This window comes from Argopecten irradians, chromosome 6, assembly GCF_041381155.1.
Source record: "Argopecten irradians isolate NY chromosome 6, Ai_NY, whole genome shotgun sequence".
Lineage (NCBI taxonomy): Eukaryota > Metazoa > Mollusca > Bivalvia > Pectinida > Pectinidae > Argopecten > Argopecten irradians.
In genome coordinates this window covers 11,752,692-11,777,270 of record NC_091139.1, presented here as the reverse complement: position 1 = coordinate 11,777,270, position 24,579 = coordinate 11,752,692, and the positions used below count along the sequence as shown (strand labels likewise).

The 24,579-nt window shown below is 35.8% G+C and overlaps 1 protein-coding gene across 1 annotated transcript; it reads right to left on the bottom strand.

Annotated features, from left to right (window-relative positions):
- Positions 1 to 3,586: 3,586 nt before the first annotated feature.
- On the bottom strand, positions 3,587 to 24,579 carry LOC138324996 (leucine-rich repeat-containing protein 40-like). Its single transcript, XM_069270310.1, has 14 exons — positions 24,338 to 24,579; positions 20,641 to 20,822; positions 19,264 to 19,337; positions 16,512 to 16,641; positions 15,912 to 16,035; positions 14,223 to 14,365; positions 13,010 to 13,182; positions 11,916 to 12,006; positions 10,870 to 11,042; positions 10,447 to 10,554; positions 9,078 to 9,188; positions 8,452 to 8,529; positions 7,318 to 7,503; positions 3,587 to 6,071 (listed from the first exon to the last, which is right to left on the bottom strand). The coding sequence occupies exons 1-14, from the start codon at positions 24,486 to 24,488 to the stop codon at positions 5,966 to 5,968; spliced, it is 1,830 nt and encodes a 609-aa protein (XP_069126411.1). The 5' UTR covers positions 24,489 to 24,579; the 3' UTR covers positions 3,587 to 5,965.

The following is a 24,579-nucleotide window of genomic DNA, read 5'->3' as shown; positions in this document are numbered from 1 at the left end:
GTAGATTTACATTTCTATAAAAAGTCATGTAACATGTAACTTACTCTGTTAATCAAGGTGACTCAATTTGTGCATATGAATTGGCTAGAATATTGTGTTAAATATTTATGAATAAATATTTAAAACACAGTGTTTTTTCAATGTCATCTACAGACAGCTTTGAGTGGTCCACCATGCACGATATGTCGTGCGTAAACTTTTTATTCAAAACAAATTCCTTCCTTAATACAAAAAGGTCCAGTGTACTGATATTTAGCATGCTGCGATGAAGGGCTGCCATGTGTATTCAAATGAATGACTTTGACCTTCTTTCAAGGTCATATGTGTCATTTAGGATTAAATATTTTAAATGACTTCTTTTCAAATAACCAAGAGGCCTAGATACTACCTCAATATTGGGCCTGTGACCTGCTGGTAAAAAGCGTCACCAAGTTTTTTTTCCGAACAATTTGACCGTTGACCATTCAGTTCAAGGTCACTCAGTGCAAAAATGGACTAAATATTATTAAACAACTTCTTGTGAGCTAGTTAAAGAGGATTAGAGACCTTATGTTTTAGCCTGTGACATACTGGCATGAAAAGCTACCAATGTGTATTCAAAGGAACATGACCTTGAACTTCACTCAAGATCACACGAGGTGATAAAGGCTTAAAATCTATAATTATTGTCTTGATCTTAAAACAGCATGCTCTTAAAGTACACATGAAATTGACCGATCAGTGTAAATGATCATTAGACATTAAATGGCCTTTGGTTTTTCTTGTTGACCATGGCAATATCAAGCAGGTGAAATCATTTAATAATTGCCCTCCACCTCCTTATAAACCGATTTTAATTTGGATATTAAATACATATTACATACGGTTAAAGATTGCTCGGCCACGACAGAAAAAAATTGATGAGTCATCATTTTGAACAATTGGTGTTTGTGTGTCAGTGTGTAAAATGTAATGTATAATAAAGAGTGGTGAATGTCAAAGAAACACAAACAATTACTTTAAAATGTGTAACCTGTATTGCTTACAAAGAGATCAATTACTGCTGTGCCAGTATTATTAGTACTTGTATTTCATTATATACTGGTATTATGTGTGTGTCCATCCTATATGCTGTATTTAATATTAAGATGCATATAGCTGGAGTCTGTGTGTGTGTCAGTATAGCTTAAGTGCATTACTACTGTGTGTATCAGTATAAGATCCATGTCTACTGGTTTTAGTAGCTGATACTCATGTGTGTGTAGTATAGTAGAGATACAATGTGTGTGTCTATGCTTCTCACTGTGTATATACTTAAAAATGTGCAAACAGTGTGTCTAGTATAACTGAACATGTGTGTCTCCCAAATACTGCACCTCTGAGTCTTTGTGTGTGTAACATACAGTATACTGCAGTGTCACACTGCAGTTGTCAGTATAGCTGGGCCGTCACTTATGTGACAGTATAGCATAGTGTTAATAGGAGTGTTCATTAATAACTGAAACTTGTGTGTATTGTGTCAATATAGCTGAGTATTTAGTGTGTAAGATCCAGTATACTGTACTTGTGCTGTGTAGTAGTATAATCTGGTTCTACTGTGTGTGTTCAGTATAAGTATAACTACTGTTGTGCTGTGTGTGTCAGTATAACTGTAGACTTGTGCTGTGTGTGTGTCAGTATAGCTGTAGACTTGTGCTTGTGTGTGTGTGTCAGTATAACTGTAGACTGTAGACTGTAGAACTTGTGCTGTGTCAGTGTGCTGTGTGTGTCAGTATAACTGTAGACTTGTGCTGTGTGTTGTCAGTATAACTGTAGACTTGTGCTGTGTGTGTCAGTATAACTGTAGACATGTGCTGTGTGTGTCAGTATAACTGTAGACTTGTGCTGTGTGTATCAGTATAACTGTAGACTTGTGCTGTGTGTGTCAGTATAACTGTAGACTTGTGCTGTGTGTGTGTCAGTATAACTGTAAACTTGTGCTGTGTGTATCAGTATAACTGTAGACTTGTGATGTTTGTGTGTCAGTATAACTGTACACTTGTGCTGTGTGTATCAGTATAACTGTAGACTTGTGCTGTGTATGTCAGTATAACTGTAGACATGTGCTTTGTGTGTCAGTATAACTGTAGACTTGTGCCATGTCTCTGTAGACTAGTGTAGACTGAATGAATACTCTGATTTGTATGTTGGTGTAAGTTACGGGACCTATTACATGCAAGTAGAATGACAGTGATTTACATTTCTATAAAAGTGTGTACATGTACTTACTTTAATCATGGTGCTCAATTTGTGCATATGAATTGGCTAGAATTTTGTTAAATATTTATGAATAAATATTTAAAAAGTGTTTTTTCAAATCATCTGACAGCTTTGAGTGGTCCACCATGCACGATATGTCGTGCGTAAACTTTTTATTCAAACAAATTCCTTCTTAATAACAAAAAGGTCCAGTGTACTGATATTTAGCATGCTGCGATGAAGGGCTGCCATGTGTATTCAAATGAATGACTTTGACCTTCTTTCAAGGTCATATGTGTCATTTAGGATTAAATATTTTAAATGACTTCTTTTCAATAACCAAGAGGCCTAGATACTACATATTTGGCCTGTGACATGCTGGTATAAAGCGCACCAAGTTTTTTTCCGAACAATTGACGTTGACCTTCATTCAAGGTCACTCAGGTCAAAATGGCTAATATCTTTAAACAACTTCTTGTGAGTAGTTAAGAGGCCTAGAGACCTTATGTTTAGCCTGTGACATACTGGCATGAAAAGCTACCAAGTGTGTTCAAAGGAATGACCTTGAACTTCACTCAAGATCACACGGGTGATAAAGGCTTAAAATCTATAATTATGTCTTGATCTTAAAACAGCATGCTCTTAAAGTACACATGAAATTGACGATCAGCAAATAATTAGACATTAATGGCCTTGTTTTCTTGTTGACCATGCAATATCAAGCAGGTGAAATCATTTAATTGCCCTCCACCTCCTCTATGAACCAATTCTTATTTTGCATATTAAATATATATATTACAAAGGTTAAAGATGCTCGGCCGAAGGCGAGGGCACTATCCCATTACAAGACAATACTATGAGGCAATAGTGCCCTCTCAAACAGGTCATAATAGGATTAGGTCATCACCCTCACATGAGACCCGTTTTCATGTCCTCGTAACAGAAGCACGTCAATCGACACCTCGCAACGCTATCTTCATTTCCACACCACATTGTTACATTAAAAGTGCAAGATATGAATTGTCGTAGAAATCTGTATTTTTATAAAACAGGATTCAGCTTCATGAAGATTAAAAGTAGATCAGTAGAACATGAGGGCTCCATAGAAAAGCAACATTTGCTTCCATCTCGCACACAACAGCCTGTCCGCCATCTTGACGTCTTGGTTGAAGTGCAACGTTATAATGAAGTCAATTAATGATGACGTCATAATACATTCACATTCAATATCGCGCCACTTCAATAGTGCCCGCCTGCCCGGGCACTATTGCAAATAGTACCCATGTGTGTAGCCAATCAGAATCCTGTATTCTGTCACGTGATGTACTAATGGTATTTACTATTATACAGATAAGTAAATCACTCTTGCTTCTTTATAACTGTTTATTAATAAAGCATAAATGAATAATTATGTACATTCTATTTGTTCATAAAAAGATCACATTGTGTACATTTGAATAATAATAAATAAGCAAATATAAAAGCAACACTTTCTTTGCTTATCAACAATGTAACATTGTACTTAATGCCAGTACATATTTTATTTCATCACAAACCTTTCATTCAAACTGATGGACATCTTTACAATGATCTTGTGCTACAGCAGTGGAGGTGGAATTTCTCTATTCATTCTAAAACTCTTTGTAAGGTTAAAGTTCAAGATGTGAACGAAAAAAAAAATGGAAAAAATTACAAAACAAACAATGGCAATCGTGACAAAAGGAAAGTAAATATTAAATATAATTTCTGGTATGTAAAAAAATAAAGACAATTGTAATGAAATCACGACCATAATGTCTTTGATCAAAACTCTTTTAATGCTGTTCGAACTCACACATCACTTCAAACCAATTCTAACACTATAATGAACTATTCAATTTTTTTTATCATACAATATAGCTGGTCATTTCCACAAGGATAATATATATATACAGTCATGTAGTTATAATCGCCACCATGACCAACAAAATATTGAAAATTTGGTTGAATCGTATACATATATTCCCTTAATGTCAGATTGTGACGACAATTTTGACTAGCAAAAATAACCAACTAAACAATATAAATACTATACTAGAAAAGTGAATATTTCTTTTAGTGAACACATTGGTGCAAGAATTGTATAAAATCACCCAGAATACAGCAAGGATTTATAAATCTTTGTATACAGTAAAAATGATTTGCATTGATTTCATTAACCAAGGCTACAAAACTACAGCTACAAAGTGTATAGTAACTCCATAATGCTATACAGCTAAATTGCACCGGTAGTACTGCAGAAGTTCAAAATATGTTTTCAAGATGACAACTAGGGCAGCCATCTTGGATTTAGGATCGACCTGACGAATAACAACACGACCATGTCAGTATCATTTCAAGATCTTAGCCTATTTGAGCCCTATAACCTAGAAAAGAGGTCAAGGTCTTTCATTTTCACAACCTTGGTAACTCTTCATCCCAGCATGCCACAGGCCACATACAAGTATCCTGGACCTTTTGGTTAGTTAGAAGAAGTCATTCAAAGAATTTAGCCTATTTGACCCCTATGACCTTCAAAGTATGTCAAGGTCATTCATTTTCACAACTTTGGTAGCCCTTCATCTCAGCATGCTACAGGCCAAATATGAGTACCCTGGACATTTCCATTAGTTAGAATTCATTCGAAGATTTTAGCCTATTTGACCCCTGTGACCTTAACAGTAGGTCAAAGTCATTCATTTTCACAAATTTTGTAGCCTTCATCCCATCAGGCTAAGTCATTCAAAGAATTTAGCCTATTTGACCCCTATGACCTTAAAAGTATGTCAAGGTCATTCATTTTCACAACTTTGGTAGCCCTTCATCCCAGCATGCTACAGGCCAAATATGAGTACCCTGGACATTTCCATTAGTTAGAATTCGTTCGAAGATTTTAGATTATTTGACCCCTGTGACCTTAACAGTAGGTCAAAGTCATTCATTTTCACAAATTTTGTAGCCTTCATCCCAGCATGCTACAGGCCAAATATGAGTACTTTGGGCCTTAAGGTTATAGAGAAGAAGTTGTTAGAATGAAAGGTTTATGCATGACGCACAGGGACGACAGATGGTGCATGATGACTACAGGTCATCCTTCGGTTCAGATGACCTAAACAACTACATCTTAGAAGTGATATATATATAGGGATATAAAAAATCAATAGCTTAAACAGGATCTTTAAACTTAATTACAGTATCGCTGTGTGTGAGGGAACAGACGGATGTGACACGATACCATTGCTAAAATGTAAAACTTATTTGCTATAAATAATGTAATATTCCTTAACATCGATCTAAATGTAAACTATTCTCAAATAACTCGTTAACATCTCAATATTCTTCATAAAGTAATTTTTATTTCAACACCATTTTATACAGTTTCGGTATAAATAATTCTTTTTAAATTAATGAATCAATATATTTGGCACATACAATGTAAAAATCACCATCAATAATCACAATAAATTTAATATTCTCATGTAGCGCATGAATCATCATATTTCACAATTCTGATTGGATAAAGTATGATCAGACTTAAACAATAAAGTTGTGTACTACAATTACATCATTGTCAAATTAGGAGAGCAAGCAAACTACTTGTCAAATGAGCTTAAATTACATATTTGTTTCTTGAGAGCTAGAGAGAATTAGGTCAAGGTCATTTTCATTCCAATATGCCAATAAAATGAGTAATTAGATGCCTACCAATCCTGGAAATGAATCAAGAGATCTAAGAAACTATTTTATTACGAAGGTATTCCAACAATGCCAAGGTGCCCTTGGCCAGAACAGCTGGACGAGGGTTTCTGAAAGGATTCCCTGCAATCTGCAAGCTCCTGCAAACATATAAAACATTGATCCTTACTAATACATTTATTATACATATTATACATATAGTAAAACATGTATAATATTGTTACACAGCTTTTTGTAAAACTTTAAAAACTGTTAAATCTGAAGTGAGCCAGACATTTATAAAAGAGGTCATCTAAAATTATTAATACATTATACACTAGAACTGTAAGCCAATGACTGACTAATCCCCGATATTCATCTCCTCTTCCTCCTTTGTATGTTTGTGTTAGTCTGATGTACTTGTATCTGTATCTACATATAATAGTCCTTTTTAAAGTAATTCAACAAAATATGTAACAAGTTTCATTGATCAAGTAGTTTAGGTGGAGTTGTGCAGACAAATCTTGAAACCTGTGTATAGTGACCTGGTTACCATGGCAACCAAAATTTCGACAAATGGAAACCTGAATGCACATCCTGACATGGTTCCCAACAACATTGCCAAGTTCCATTGAAATAGATCCGGTAGTTTAGGTGCAGTGTCCAGACAAATTGTGAAACCTATGTATAGTGACCTGGTTACCATCAAGGCAACTAAACTTTTGACTTACGAAAACCTGCATGCATATCCCGACATAATCCTAAACAATACCGTCAAGTTTAATTGAAATCAATCCAGTAGTTTAGGAGTTGTTTGGACAAATTTTAAAACTTGCATCCACATCCTGCCATGGTCCTCAACAATATTGCCGAATTTCATTCAAATTGATTCAGTAGTTAAGGTGAAGTGTCCAGACAAATTATGAAACCCTGTGTATAGTGACCTGGTTTCCATATGGGAACCAAAATTGACAAAAAAAAAAAATATGTCTACACATAGTCCCAAACATTAATGACCAATTTCATTGAATTCAATCTAGTACATGTAGTTTAGAAGTTGTTCAGATAAATTTTGAAATCTGTGTATAGTGACCTGGTTACCATAGCAATCAAAATTTTGACAGACAAAAACCTGCATGCACATCTACACCTTGTCCCAACAATACTTTCATGTTTCATTGAAATCGGTCCAGTAGTTTAGGAAGAGTTGTGCAGATCATGTTTTCCTATGGACAAACAGACAAACTGACAGACAAGCTTATTCCAGTATACCCACTATAACCTCGTTGCGGGGGATATAACAAACCAGGTAATTACACTTGATATTATTGTTTGTTCAATTTGCTTCAAATTTTCTACAGTTAACTCCTATAAAATAACCAATATGTCAAAGGTAAATATACTTACTTGAGTTGAGTACAGTTCCCCAGTTCAGGAGGAACTTGTGATATATTGTTGTTCTGAAGATCAAGAGTTCCTATCCTTGGCAGTGAGCATACCCCAGCTGCGTCCACTGTGTCAATCTTACAATTGTCCATGAACAATATTTCAAGTTTCTTTAACTCAAATAACACAGGAGGAATACAGGTAAATCTAAAATTGAAAAAAAAAGTCATAAAAAACTAAAAATAATTGACAATTAAATACACAATTCAATCAGTATTCATAAACAAAATTTCATTTAAATCTGGACTTTAATCTGTAGAAGACCAGGGTAAAATATATGATTTCTGTCGAGTGTCATGACAAGGAATCAAACCCAGGTCTTAATTGTGAAAAACTACTGCTCTAGCGACTGAGCCAAAGAAGCATGCTCCATCAGCTGAGAGGCTGTATATAACTTTGTTCAAACCACACCATGTTGTTTTCCTTGAGCATGCGTTGAACAGTTTTAGAGTTATAGCCCGTACACAAAAAGAAGCAGGATGTAATTTGGTATTTTTGATTAAGTTTCCATGGTAACAGAAAAAACTCCTAACATGCAAAAGGCACAACTATGGCACTTGTCTGATGTATGCAGTAAGTTTCAAGGAGCTGAGTTGAACAGTTTATGGGTTATATCCCGGAAACAAAAAGAAATAGTAATTTGGTAATTTCCACAGTAACAGAAAAATCAAGAACATCGAATGTTCGTAATAGCAATATCAAAAGGCATAACTAGGGCACTTGTCTGATGCATACAGAAAGTTTCAAGGAGCTGCATTGAACGGTTTTTTGAGTTGTAGCCCAGAAAAGATCTTCTCGGATGGACAGACAGACGAAGTCCAATTTAATATCCCCACCAAACGTGTTTCGTGGGGGACAATAACCTTTGGCAGAACTAGGTGATGATCTGTTAATGGAAGCGAGTAATAATTAGAATATTCCTGGTTTCTTGATGAATACTAGCAGAAACTGATATTTTTCTTTAGGGCTTTATATATCAAAGTTTCCACCTCACTCTATGAAATATAACTGGTATTCATCAAGAAACAAGGAATTTCCTCTATGTAATATTTTATCAGACCTGAGAAGTCACAATACTGAGATATATGTACACACCTGTTATAAGACAAGAAAACATCTCTCATGTTCTCCAGGGATTCCATGTCAGCTGGAAGTTCTGACAAAGAGTTGTTCCTGCAATCAATACAACGTTTAATAGTTTAAAATTTGATTCTTCTTGATGATTGGATTTTTCTTTTTTACAGTTGTATATAGATTAAACAGTGTTTTGATTGAGTTCAAGGTGGTATGAATGCAATTTGTTAAGGATATATTCAATGTAGCCCTTTAATGCAATCAAAACACTTGTTTAATCCATATACATCATATCTATACATATCAAATCATTGCGGTAGCCATGATGACCAAAGATATAGTTCTGATTGTTGAATCTTATAGCTGCAGTTTGACTATAAACAAAACAATTTTCAATCAGATATCAATATGTCCATTAAAAATAATTGAGATAACCAAGTGTGGACAGATAAATATCACTATCAGAGTAGTAATGTGGTTTGAAGTGAAGCGACCAGCCATATTTGATTTTCATCCAAGGAAAGTTAGTGTGAGACAGTATATCGATGGTATGACTGTTGAGCTGCTGAATGTATGTCATGGATGTATGGGTCTACAAACGCTATAAATATGAGGATGATGTGTAAGGAAATGAAACATATACTCACCGTAAATCCAGTGAAACTAAGTTCATGAAGAGGCTTATATCTGGATGTAGTGTGCTGAAGCGGTTGAATCCTAGATTGAGAACCTTTAGGGTGTCCTGGAGGAGCATGAGGCTGTAAAGGAGACATTGATTGTTCATGTAGTGTGTACTGTAGGAGAACTGTACTAGGGGAACGTTACATATGAAAATTTGAGACAGATCTTTTTTGTTACCTTGTGAGAAATAGTGGTAATAATTTTCAACAATCAAAATCCAAGATGGCTGCCTTTCGGCGATCTTGTTGACTGATCAGATAAAAAATGCAATTTGGGTAACTAGGGTCGAAAGGGAACCTACCTATGAAATTTGAAACAGATCTCTTCAGTAATTTCTGATAATAAGCAGTGATGATCTTTAACTATCAAAATTAAGACTGCGGCTTGCCAGCCATCTTTAAATTGATCTGTCCCAAAATGCAATATACCCGATGAGGACCCTAGGGGAACTTTCATATGAAAAATGATCCCATCAGTGCTTTCCAAGAAATAGCAGTACTAATCTTTAACTATCAAAATCCAAGATAGCGGTTTGTTGGCCAAAAAACACAATATTCACAACTAGGTCCCCAGGGAAATCTATATATGGAATTTGAGACAGATTCCTTCAGTAATTTCTGAGAAATAGCCTAGTGTAAATGATAACTTTCAAAATCCAAGATTGTGGCTTGTCAGGGGAACCTACAACTTAAATTTGAGAAAGATCCCTTCAGTGCTTTCTAAGAAATATCAGTAAAAATTATTAACTATCAAAGCCATCTTGTTGACGAATCAGTTTCAAAATACAATATTCACAACAAGGACCCTAGGGAAACCTACATATAAAATCTGAGAAGGATCCCATCAGTATTTTCTGAGAAATAGCAGTAACAATATTTTAATATCAAAATCCAAGATGGCAGCCTGGCGGCTATCTTGTTGATCGATTGGTCCCAAAATGCATTAAGTGGAACCAAGATCCTCGAGAACCTACAATTGAAATTTGAAACAGATCCATCCAGTACTTTCTGAGAAACATTGGTAAAAAAAACAAAAATGGGATGGACGGACAGACGAACAATCTGATTACTATTGGGCACCCGCATCTTGATGTGAGGCCAAAATTACTGTCTAATCAAGCTGATTTTTTTAATTAGTCTGAGATCTTTTCAATGTTAGTCTGCTTACAGTTTCATTAAGCTAGGTTCATATTTACTCAAGTTATCGCAATCACAAGGAAATGTTAACAGACGTCGCGTAACGGACAACAAACAAAAGACTTTCGCAATAGGTCAACATGACCTATGGTCTGGTGACCAAAACACTTGTTTTACTGATGTAGACTTTCATACTCACTTGTCTGGTAACGCAGAAAACTTGTTTTTACTGATGTCGACTGTCATGACTGCTGATTTCTCTGCGACGGCCCAAACATCAAGGGGAACTTCCACAGCCTGCTTACCACTTTAAACAGAAATCATAATTAGGATATTCCAAGTATAAATATGTAAAATTATTTATTTATTAAAAACTCAAAAATATGTGAATCATTGTCATCAAAGTATACTGAACTTTTGCTTACTCATGATCAAGACTTTTTTCTGGTTACTAAAAAGATTCATTACACAAGACTTTTGTTCAGGGTTTAACCATCTTCACGAGTCCCATTACATGTTGCTCTTTAAATTTTAAAATCAGTTTTTAAATATCCAGTAATTTGGACGTGTGCATGTCGTGGATGTTGACCCCCGCCCCCATTGTTTTTTATTCAGATTTTACCTATAATCCAGTAATTTGGACGTGTGCATGTCATGGGCGCTGACCCCATCCCCTTTACCACCTACTATTCCTGACTTGCCCTGGGATGTCTCCAGTCCCTGGGAGCTGATCGGTGGCGGTTTAGGGTCCTCCAAACGACTCTGCAGATACTTCTTCAGCTCCATCGTTCCTCTCTGTAAGTATGGTGTATAGCAATATATAAAGCAGTCAATAAAATATAGTGGATCAGGGCTCAGTTAAATTTAATTTAAGGAATTCCTTAACTTAATTGTCCCTATAGAAAAGCATAACAAAAATTAAGGAAAACATCTTAAGTTAAGGAGCCTTCCTTAAATTCTGTAATGCTTTCCTATGGAGAATTTTAAGTTAAAGGATTCCTTAAATTTAAGGAATGTTCATGAAACTGGGCCAAGATAAAACTTACTTAGGCCATTTTAATTCGATTTATTGTTCTTCTGATTTTGGAATTTTGAAATACGAGCAAAATTTGGTTTTAGTTTAGAAATGTTTTGAAAACACAAAAAAATGAAGCATGCGAATATTTTATCAGGATTTTCTATTAAACTTTTATGTTCATTTCATGAAAAAACACTTAATAAGCATGTTTTAAGTACCTCAAACGCACATGGTGGTGGAAAAAAACTTCAAGTTGAAAAAAATTATTTTGTTGGAAAGGTTTGTAAGACGCTTGCGTGTTTGAAAAGACAATGCACAAATAATTCAAACATCTGAGTGACCAGGAAACAGTGACTAGTGAAAAAGAACCCAGTTTAATAATATAATTGTGAGATTCTCGTACAGCAATCACTGCCATAGCCAGTTTAATATTGTACACAATTACATATAAAACAACATTCACTAACAGTAGCCAGATTATAACAAGAGGCTATTGGGCATACATTATTTGTATGAAACAAATCTTTCATGAAGTTTGCTCAATACTAAGTCATTGTGTTCATATTATAAGTCTTGTGTAGAGAAATAACACAAACATGTATACCTGGTATTAAACAATGATGTAAAGTCTGAAGATTTAACCCTCTTACCATAATGATGTCTCGTCGGATGGACTTCATAGGGTTTCCATCAAGTACAATAGATTTCAGAGACACAATTAATCCAAGGGTGAAAGGCAGCCTGCAAAATTTATTAGTAACAGTCTATTCTGAAACTACATATGTAATTCAAACAATTCAAAAGCATAAAATCTAATCTTTTAAGATGATATATAATTTTTTCTGCAAAATGGCCAGCCACACATCAAAGGAAGTTAATTGTTAGATATACTAACACAGAATACAGTAGTCCCTTTGGGTCAGATGACCTAAAAAAATATGTGTAGAAAAATACTTGTCAAATTATATTTAAAACCCTACTTCATTTTATTCAAATGTGTTACATATTTGCAGATCATCTTACTGGAATACTTTTTTAAGCTTTAAAAAGTTATATAGTTACATGGACACTAGAAATTGGTAATTTTTAGGTGTTAAAGTGAACAGTCGGGCAAGGATGGCTAAAGTCGGTAAAAATGGTGTGAATGTATCCAGTATAATTTCTTATGAAATACAAAAATAAAATCTCTCGTCAAAATCTGTCTGCGTACAAAGAAATTAATTAAATTATAGGAATCCTAAAATGTCCTCCCGGCTGACTATGTCCGTGGTTACATTTACACGCAGCCTCGCTTTCAATGCTTTCAACTTTCCTTTACTTTAATGGTCAGAACTGGGAAACGTAAGCAGAACTTGGCAGTCGTATTAATATGTGAGAACTTTTGGGAGGCCAATGAAGGCATTTAGACTGGTTTTCTTTGCCCGACTATTCACTTTAAAATTGTTGTAAAATAAAAAATAAAAATCCAACAAAAATCACATATGTATAATTGATTTACAATTGCATAAGACTATGATCTGCTGTTATTAACATCAAATTGCATTGCTCTAGCTGGTTCCTCTCTACATGGACCACAGCGAACAAGAATATAGCAATTTCTGTAGAATGACCAATATACAATTCTATCTCAGTTTTATATAACTACCCAGGGAGGTCATTATTGGACAGGTCCAGTCTCTCTAGTCCCTCTAGGAGGCTGATGGAGTTTGTGATATATACATTTCTATCTCTGTACTTTACCTACCCAGGGAGGTCATTATTGGACAGATCTAGTCTCTCTAGTCCCTCTAGGAGGCTGATTGAATCGGGTAGGAAAGCTAGTTGGTTATCACGTAGATCCAACACAGTAACTGACTTAAGACATTCCAAGTGCTCAGTTGTAATTCTTTGGATGCGGTTGTTCCCAAGATGGAGCTCCTGTACATATAGCAGAAGTTGTTCTTTATTTAGAGACAAAGTTTTTATATACTGTAAAATCATTGATTTTCTTTGGGATCAATGTTCATGGATTATGAAATTTTTCAATTTTTTTGGCAATTCAATTCGTATAATTACACATTAGAGCGGAAATGACAGTTGACAATTACTGTCACCTGTACATGTGATCACTCATGAACAAGCGGTAATGCCATAAGACTCTCAATCAATTACTCTTTTGTACCATAAGGTTATGGTTTAAGTATAGTGACCATAATTAGATTATTATAATATGACATTCCATCACGATAACAATTCTATAATGTACATGTAATATTGATGAAATCATAATATAATATTACACTAACAATTGCTGGTAAACTACTATAATTTTATATGTACGCTTAGTAGGGGCCGCGGTGGCCGAGTGGATAAGATGTACCGACATATTACCACATGCCCTCCACCTCTGGGTCGCGAGTTCGAATCCCATGTGGGGCAGTTGCCAGGTACGGTACTGACCACTGGTCGGTGGTTTTTCTCCGGGTAATCCGGCTTTCCTCCACCAACAAACCTGGCACGTTCTTAAATGACCCTGGCTGTTAATAGGATGTTAAACTAATCAAATAAAACAAACAAACACTCAGTAAACTCCAGGTAAGTAGTTAAGTACAACTTGTATAAAACAACTGTAATTACACTTTCTTTGATCTGTTTACCTATTGTCATAGAATGTAGGCATAGCGGAAACACACCCGTTTTATCTAATCCCTGAAATAAACTTTATGCAGTGGGGTAGTGCTAGCCTAACCCAGTGGTATGAACATATAAAGTTACCTGACACCTGTAGGCATTCATTAAAAAGATAAGTTTTCATGGGAACTTGAATTTGTTAATTCTGACCAAAAAACGAAATCCATGATAATTTAGCCCCCACGAAAAATAATGATTTTACAGTAATAACATCAATAAAACTTTTGGTTTGGAATACTTTCCTAGTATATAATTTCTGCTAAGATTACTTAATAATGATATTTTACCTTAAGTTTGCTACACTGACTGAGTAAAGGTATGTCTGCCAAGTGGTTGTGGCGGACATACAGTTGTTCTAGATATAGCAGTTGTCCAAGTTCATTTGGTAACTCTCCTAGATCATTGTGGGTAAGGTCAAAATACCTCAGACCTGTAATATTAAAATTAAAAATGACACACAAAGATATCAAAGTATGCTTGGGCAATTTGAGGCCTCAAAATGGGGGAAGGGCACTTATAGGGACATGGGCCCATTGGGTCGAGTATGGTAATATTAAACTGATATGTTAAAGACAGTATTGCCAACCTCTGATGAAGTCAAATTGGGTGATCACCCTTGAAAAAACTGGTGAAAGAATTAAAATGTAAGATCAAAGTAGTGAAGGCACTTAAACATCCATGCTTGGTGCCAGGTGTACATCACTAGCCCTGGGACCATAGGCTGCATGAGCTGTGGTTCGAATTGATATACATGAAATTGCCAACCAATGAACAAGCGTGTACAAGTTATTGATACCTTTGTGTATATGATATCAGTCTTGAAACAAGTTTATTGTATTGAACATGTATAATTAACAAACCTGTATATAAATGATGAACACAATTAAACAAGAGATCCCAGAGGGGTCTTGGCACCCACAAATGAATGATCTGACTATTGAAAGAGGGATCTTTTCTCTGCGTTCCAAACTTTGACTATCAAAATCCAAGATGGCGACCAGTCGGCCATATTGAACAGTGATCAACCCCAACATGTAATATGCACGACTAGGGCCTTAGAGGAACCTACATATGAAATTTAAAGACAGAAATTAAAATTAAAATGAAATTAAAAGCAGTAAAAAACTTCAACTATTAAAATCTAAATTGACTGTCTGGCAGCCATCCTGTTCAATGATCAATGTCAAAATGCAATTTACACAAGTAGATTCCAAATGGAACCTACATATGAAATTTGAGACAGATCCCATAAGTACTTTCTGAGAAATAACGGTAACAAGAATTGTTGAAAGATGGACAGACAGATGGAGGGACGGATGGACAGACGGAGGATGGACCACTTACGAAAGGCGATTTGAATAGCCTACCATCTGATGATGGACGGCTAAAAGGTATAACGTTTCTACACATTTAAACTTATGATGAAGCTAAGACAAGTATTTATAACAAAATATCTAGGATGTAAATCATCTTCTATGTTTTGAGACACATAATTTGATTGGATCTGTCACACTGTTGCATAACCAATCAAATTAAGAGGATTTGAGAATGAATAATTCATGATACAGCAGCAAATTGGTCACAGGGGTGAGTAAGTGTGACACCTGGGACCGAGGATGGTGATGAGTATGGTCCAAGTAGATAGTTCTGTAACATTTGAGAGTAAGAATAAAGTACCAAAGAAGCTGTTACATTAGAGAATAGTGACAAGCATGGTCCAAGTAATTTTTTTTTTTTTTTTTTACAATCAGAGGTGGAGAATATCAAAAATCATTTCCCTACTTTTTTTTTTCTTACTGCTTACTGTCCAACTAAATATTGAAGTTCTGTAACATCGGAGAATTAAAAGGTAGGTCAAATGACTGAAAGCCGTGAGTAAAGTCAATTTAAAGTGATCAAGAGCTATGACATCAAAGTTTGTATACAATTGTTTTACATATAAAACAATATCTATTAGTGTGACAAATATTTCCTACCAAACATTGAACCAACTTCAGGTGGCAGTCTCTGTATTTTGTTGTTTGATGCATTTAACTTGCTGAGTCTTGACAAATGGCCAATCCTTCTGGGAAGGGACAGCAACTGGTTGTCAGAGGTATCCTTCAAATCAACGATATGGTATATCACTACATACTTTTGGTTCACAAACAAAACCATTCATAACAAAAAACGAATCAAGCCAATTTACAATGTAAACGCTACAGTTCTCCACTGGTTTACGACCAATTTCTATATTCAGACTTCTTAACTAGGATCAATACTTTGACTTCACATTAATTGGTATATCCAAAGGAATCTAAAAATATATTGGCAATTCAATTTTGCTAATCTATAAGCCAATCACGAATACAACTTGCTATGAAATTATTTGAAAACTCCTAATCAAGAAAGACAGTATTCATGAACTTTTCATATGGTATTACATTAAAAAATAAGAATTATTTCACAGTAAAACAAGGTTACAAAAAACTTCCAAAGACCAACAAAATCATTGTGTTATAAGCATAGTTTGTTATACAGATATTACAGACAGAATGATAGACATCAATATGTCATAATCATGGACTTGTACCTACCAGATGTTCTAGGTTGCTGAGGTTGCCAATACGCTCTTCTATCCTTGATATTTGATTATGGGCTAGTAGAAGAGTTCTTAAAGACACTGCTTCTGTTACACATTCTGGTAACTCATACAGTTTGTTTCGGCTACACAAAAGAAACAAGAGGCCTATGGGCCTTAACGGTCACCTGATATTTGATACAAATTAGTTATGTAATTTACTAGCCAACTGATGTCTTTTATTTACATAATAGGAACATACATCTAATAGGTCTACATACAAAGTTTCATGAGGCTGAGAGCATATTTACTCACATTATCGTAATTCACAAGGTTCAATAATTATTATTTCAAAGGGCAATAACTCCGTAAATGATCGTCTTATAAAGCTGATTTTCAAACTCGTCCAAGATCTTTCCAATGTTAGTCTACATACAAAGTTTCATTAAGCTCGGTGCATATTTACTCAAGATGTCATATGTTCTATGTCATGTTCAATAATTATATTTGCAAAGGGCAATAACTCCGTAAGTTACGATCTAATCAGGTCATTTTTCTAACTCATTCGAGATCTTACCAATGTTAATCTACATACGAAGTTTCATTAAGCTTGGTTTAAATTTACTGAAGTTATCTTGTTCACAAGGTCCAATAATAATTATTAGTGCAAAGGGCAATAACTCTGTAAATTACAGTTGAATCACGCTGATTCTCAATCTCGTTTGAGATCTTACCAATGTTAGTTTACAAACAAAGTTTCACTAAGCTCAATTCATATTTACTCAAGTTATCGCGTTCACAAGGAAATGTTAACTGATGACACACAACGCACGACACACGACGGACAAAAGACTATCGCAATAGGTCACAATGACCTATGGTAAGGTGACCTAAAAACAACAGAAACAAGATGTAGAATGATAAACCACAAACAGATGCCCCTTATTTTGTTTGAAACTACAACAGGACAGATCCCAAATCAGAGGTCCAAGGTCTATTTACATTTGGTCAGTGATCAGTGGTCTTATGTCTGTTTATATTTGGTCAGTGGTCAGTGGTCCAATGTCTGTTTACATTTGGTCAGTGGTCAGTGGTCCAATGTCTGTTTACATTTGGTCAGTGGTCAGTGGTCCAATGTCTGTTTACATTTGGTCAGTGGTCAGGGGTCCAATGGCTGTTTACATTTGGTCAGTGGTCAGGGGTCTAATGTCTGTTTACATCTGGTCTGTGGTCAGTGGTCCAATGTCTGTTTACATCTGTTCAGTGGTCAGTGGTCCAATGTCTGTTTCGTTTACATTTGGTCACTGGTCAGAGGTCCAATGTCTGTTTACATCTGGTCAATGGTCAGGGGTCCAATGTCTGTTTACATCTGGTCAGTGGTCAGTGGTCCAATGTCTGTTTACATCTGGTCAGTGGTCAGAGGTCCTGTGGCATTATAGGGAAAAGTTTAAGTTAAATATATTATTTGTAAACTGTACATATCTTTAACCCATGTCTGTACATGTGGCCTAGCCTTAGGGACCTGTCGTCGTGTCGCGTAACATGTTGTCGAGACATTGATGAAAGCTATTTAACCAAAACAGTTACACATGACTATGATTTATCATGTCTGCTAAAGGTCAGCATTTCGATGTAACTTAGAATAACTCTGTGATTAACATTGATTTATAGATATTACTCAACACAAACATGTAGGGCTATTTAAAGGCAAGCAAACCATGCATAGAGTGTCAACTTCCCCCAGTACTCGACCATGAGTACTGGGCCATACTTTGCCATGCGGAATAAAGTACTGAAACCACAACTCAGCATTTGACTTATACTCAACTTTACTCTACAACATCTACACCTCATCGACATAAACAGACACAAAGAAAAGAATACTTCAGTCCAATGTCTGTTTAGTTTACATCTGGTCAGTGGTCCAATGGCTGTTTACATCTGGTCAGTGGTCAGGGGTCCAATGTCTGTTTACATCTGGTCAGTGGTCAGGGGTCCAATGTCTGTTTACATCTGTTCAGTGGTCAGTGGTCCAATGTCTTTTTACATCTGGTCAGTGGTCAGAGGTCCAATGTCTGTTTAGTTTACATTTAGTCAGTGGTCAGGGGTCCAATGTCTGTTTACATCTGTTCAGTGGTCAGTGGTCTAATATCTGTTTACATCTGGTCAGTGGTCAGTGGTCCAATGTCTGTTTACATTTAGTCAGTGGTCAGGGGTCCAATGGCTGTTTACATCTGGTCAGTGGTCAGAGGTCGAATATCTGTTTGCATTTGGTCAGTGGTCAGAGGTTCAATGTCTGCTTAGTTTTGGTCAGTGGTCAGAGGTCCAATATCTGTTTAGTTTTGACCAGTTATTTTTTTTTACATTTTGTTGATGTCTTCTACACGTTAAAGTGAACAGTCGGGCAAGGATGGCTAAATTCGGTAAAAATGTTGTGAATGTATCCAGGATAATTTCTTATGAAATGGAAAAATAAAATCTCTCGTCAAAATCTGTCTGCGTACGAAGAAATTAATTTAAAGTAAGGAAATTCTAAAATGTCCTCCCGGCTCACTATGTCCGTGGTTACATTTCCAGGCAGCCTCGCTTTCAATGCATTCAATTTTTCTTTACTTTAATGGTCAGAACTGGGAAACTAAGCAGAACTAGGCTGTCGTATTAATATGCGAGAACTTTTGGAAGGCTAATGAATGCATTTAGACTGGTTTTCTTTGCCCGACTATTCACTTTAATGTTATTTTCAAGCTTACAATGATCTCATTTCTTACCTAATGTCTAGTTTCTGTAGATATTTCAAGCCTCCAATAGCCTTAGGAAGGGATTCTAAACGATTATCATGGAGCTGCGAATACACAAAAAGAATTATAATATGAATGGTGTTTTTGCCATGTTTTAATTGGCCGATACGTTTCTCAGAAGTATTCATCCAATGCAATATCAACCCCAAAATTAGCAGCGAAAAGCATACGAGGTAAATGGATGGAGTCCAGATACCTCACACGAGTCCAGTAACCTGTGTCAACTAGAACTGTAAGCTGATTGCTTCCTAAATATCATTCAGTAAATAATATATATTATGTAATGCATTATCTTATATCATTATGTATTATCTCATTCCAAGCAATACTGTCAAGTTCCATAGAAATAGATCCAGTAGTTTAGGTGGAGTGTCCAGACACATTTTGAAATCTGTGTATAGTGACCTGGTTACCATGGCACCTAAATTTTGACTAAACCTGCATGCACATCCTGACTTGGACCTGTGTATAGTAACCTGGTGAACATGGGCATCAAATAAAAAAAAACAAAAAAAAAAAACAAGCAAATTCATGGAATTTATATCTTCGTTAATTAAAGGCCCATAACTCCACCAAATAGGGTCCTATGAAAGTGTCAATCAACCAGCCAAAATCTTTCATGAGGGTTGAGATATCCCTGTCCACTTGACAGACTCATGTTTGATTATTTTTCACCCATACTTCAGTAGAAAAAATGATGAAATTCCAGTTGGTTTCCAGCTTTTCATTGCGCCATTATCGCAGGAATGTCGTTATGCATCAAAATTGATGACGTCATCTACAATGCATGCTGCAGTTACCCCGCATACATGTATTGATGACATAACATTATATTGTCTTGTGTGTGTGAACTGTGTTTTACCCTCCTGTGTAAGATAGAGTTATTTTTTTATTAGCAACCACAGGATATCCCTGTGAAGTATGGGAGAAAAAGCTGATTTCAGTATACAGTATACCCCACCCCTTCACCAGCAGCAAACGTTGGTAAAAAACCAATGTAAATATCTGTTAAAATACCCTTCTGTCTCTTTAAAGGGGCTGTAAATTTCATATAATAAAACAGTTATTTATGACCTATTTTCAGGTGGACATGATGAGTTATCAACCCTTGAAAATGATACAACCCTATATTTGGCCTGTGGCTTTGGGTTATATGACTTACTGGGTTGATAACTTACCATATCCACCTGAAAATAGGCCAAAAATTGTATAATATCAGCACAAATAAATTTTAAGTGAAGGTCTCTCTTTATCAATATGGCAATGATGAAAAACAAAATGAAGGTCTCTCTTTATCAAGACGGCAAAAATGAAAAACTAAACAAAATAATGTGCAACGATACTCACATCTAGGACTGTCAAAGCACCAAAATTAGCTAAGTTTTCAGACAAGGTTACAAGCCAGTTTGAAGCTAGAATGAGTTTGGTTAACTCAGCCGAGTCCCACCATCTGTCTTCTGAATTGTCCAGAGAAACATCTTTACTTTCCTCTGGTACATCTGTGTAGAGGTTCCATACCGATTCAGGAACTATTGGACAGAAACATCAAATATTAATAATTGGGCCAATATCCAACTTTTAATTACCATGGATCCATGGATCAAAGTACTTAACCCACCAACAAATTATCTATGTATGACAATGGAAGGAGGGATTTTGTCTCCAGTTTTCTTTCCATTTTACCTCTCCCTTTAAAATTTTGAACACACCAAAGAAAACTTCACATAAAGTTTGCTCACATTAAGTTCCTGAGCAGAAACACTTGTAAATTTAATAGTTATTGTTTGAAATTTCAGAAAGATCTCTTTTAACACTTTCAAAGAAATAGCAGAAACAAACTCCTACTATCACGATAGATCCCAGAGTGATGATGGCCCCCACTAAAGAATGACCTACATCTTTTCTCTGCATTTCAAACTTTGACTACATACTATATATGAAATTTGAGAAAGATCCCTACTGAACTTTCTGAGACATAGCAGTTACAAACTTCAATTATCAAAATCCAAACCAAAATGGTGGCCTGGCGGCCATCTTGGTGACCCATCGGTCTCCAAATGGAATATGCACAACTAAGGTAATAGAGTAATCTACATATGAAATTTGAAACAGATCCCGCATCGGCAGACAGTGTGCATTAGACATCTTCTGAGGTAACAAATCATATAGCTCGCAGGCAATACGCGGGAAATTATGGTAAGGCAGAGATTCAAGACGAGAGATCCCAGAGGGATCCTCAGGCACCCACCAAAGAATGATCAAATTTTTTGTCTGACAATGGAAAGAGAAATCTTTTCTCTGCTTTTCAAACTTCTTCAAACATACTACATAAAATTTTTTAGACAGACTACTTCAGTGCTTTCGGAGAAATACTAAGCAGTAACAAACTTCAACTATCGATAATCCATGATGGCGACCTGTCGGCAATCTTGTCGACCGATCAGTCCCAAAATGCAATATGCAACTAGGGCTCTAGGGGAACTACACATGAAATTTTAGACAGATCCTTTCAGTCTTTTCTGAGAAAAAGCTTTAACAAACTCTATCAAAATCCAATATGGCTGCCTGGTGGCCATCTTGTTGATCAATTATTCCCAAATGCATTTTTCACATCTAAGGACCTAGAGGGACCTACATGTGAAATTTATGAGAGACTCCTTCAGCACTTTCGGAGAAATATTGGTAACAAACTTTATATAACTATCAAAATCCAAGATAACTGCCTTGCGGCCACCTTGTTGACCGATCATTTCCAAGATACAACAAGCGCAACTAGGGTCTTAAGGAAATTTGAAAAAGGTCCCTTCAGCCTTTTTTGAAAAAAAGTGGTAACAAGAAATGTTAAACGACTGCAGGACGGACAGAGGGCGGACCACAGACGAAAAGCGATTTGAATAGCTCACCATCTTATAATGGTTTAGAGCTAAAAAAATCCATCGATCCACTGCAAGTATGCTGTACTTATCATTTTCACGTAGGGCTGAATTTCTTATTTCAGAAGTTGAAGATTTGTTGTAATAAAAATGTTGAAAAAGTAAAACCTCAATCTTTTAATAACAAATAACTAACAAAGATGAGACAACTCTAAATTACTTAGTGTTTTTTGAGTTGAGACCTGTATAATTCAAGAAAATTTTAATTAATTGACTGAAGATACAAAAATCATCCTTTCTTTTGTTTACTGAAGCCAGAGGGAAAACCCTTTTGGTTGGCTCTATAGGTACCACAGGCATATAAATCATCCTCTAGTAATGCAACGAATAGATCTGGACTGGAGAAGAACTTTACTTGTGATGTTTTGATAATCACACTCTTCAAATGTAAATGACCAGTATATTATGTTTACACTGAAGAGGTATGTAGACAGGTGAGCACATGCTTGTAGTAATAAATTAGGATGTCAATGTCCATCTCTAACAATTCAAGATACGATTCATGGAAAGGGTTTTCTTTGTTAGAGTTCCCAGCCTTTTCCTCGTCGTCAGATCCACTGCTACAAGGCAATGCGATCGCCGTCATGTTGTTTACATTGGTGATGACACTTCACAGGAAAGACATGCAATCTGGGTCACATGACAGAATATGTGTACTTTCCTCCTATCAAAATGTTTGTTATAAAGTGACTAAGTAGTTTTTTTGTAACATTCTATTGGATAACTTGTGTGTCGTCTGCTGGCAGGGATCAATCTAGGTTTTGGGGGAAAAGTTTGGCGAGATATAGGGGAATTTGAATCTTCTTATTTATGTCCAAAATTATATTCATTTTGACGAAAAAGTACTGTTAAACAACTAATTTTATTTTTAGATTTAGTAAAGCAAAATTTTAAAAACATACAGTAGCTATATGATAAATATGAAGAAATTTGCAAACAAAAGTACAAAAGAATTAATGAAAAATAAGTCACAGGGGAAATTGTGTTACAAAAACGGTCTTTTTTAGCTTCAAATGAGGAATTTTTAAATCTTCAGGGGAATTTTAGGCCTGAGAGGAATTCATTCCTTGAGGGGAAATTTACCCATAAATGGTAATAAATCAGAGCTAGATTGATCCCTGAGCCTGGACACAGCTTATCATAAATCAGGTAACGCCAAGTATCTTGTTGTGTGTATATGACATCAGGGATAAGACGTCATATTTTCCTGTTGTGTATATATGGCAACAGGGACGAGGCGTCACGTTTTAATGTTGTCTGTATACAACAATGGTATGAAAAGAGTTAAATAACTTTTTATATCATGTCATTCCATGCATTCTATTTGCAGATTTGTACCAGTGGTGTCAATACGAATCTGTTGTATCTCAAATGGAACGTGCCGTATCAGCAGAACTGTACCGGTCCAAGTACATGTAGTTCGTTTTCAGAAGCGTACCACTTGAATCCAAGACGGCAGACCTGAGATTTTTCATTTGTGATCGGAATTATTATGTTTTTTTTTGTTGAAAAAAAGACAAATATTATTTATATCCAATAAAGCAACCTAGATTATTTATTTCAATGTATCCCGAAACTATTTATGTTTTACTTTTATATCCATTTTATTCAATGTATCCCAAAACTATTTATGTTTTACTTTTATATCCATTTTATTGTTAACACCTAAAATACTTGGCTTTTATATTCGAAGCGTATCTTCCATATGGGTGTCGCCCTCATGGAAAAATCCAAACACGTTCCATTTGACAGTGCCGTATCACTTTAGAACAACTGGTAAGAATCTGCAAATGGAATGCACGCAAAGTCTTTGATACCCCGTCCCATATAAAGTTGTCGCCCTTTCAAAGACACTTCTGCTGATCTAATGTCATGGTTACCAATTTATCACTTGTTATCATGAAAATCAAAAATGGCGAAATTTGGACCCCGGCGAAATATGGACATACGCTTTGACGCTAGGCCTAGTGACAAGTAGTGTATACATACATATAGCATGGGGACAACTGAAAGTCAGTTTAATTAATTCTGGAGAGCAACACCAATGCATCTCCACATACATGTACAACATTACAATATTCACTTACAACGATATAGATGAGTGAAATTACCTGAAGTGAAACTACGACCAGACAGATTCAATTGACCACTTTTTCTCGCTTGCTTTAGGATTGTTGGATGGACAGTAGTTCCATCTTTCGTATCAGGTTTTCCGAACCCAGGGTTTAATTGCGGTCTTCCACGCCGTCCTCTTGATGCCATGTCAAAGTAAGTTTAATTAAACCCTATGTTTAAACATTACAGTAGCTAGATTACGAGGTAACGAAGTGTTTGAGTCGGATGCCTCGATCAC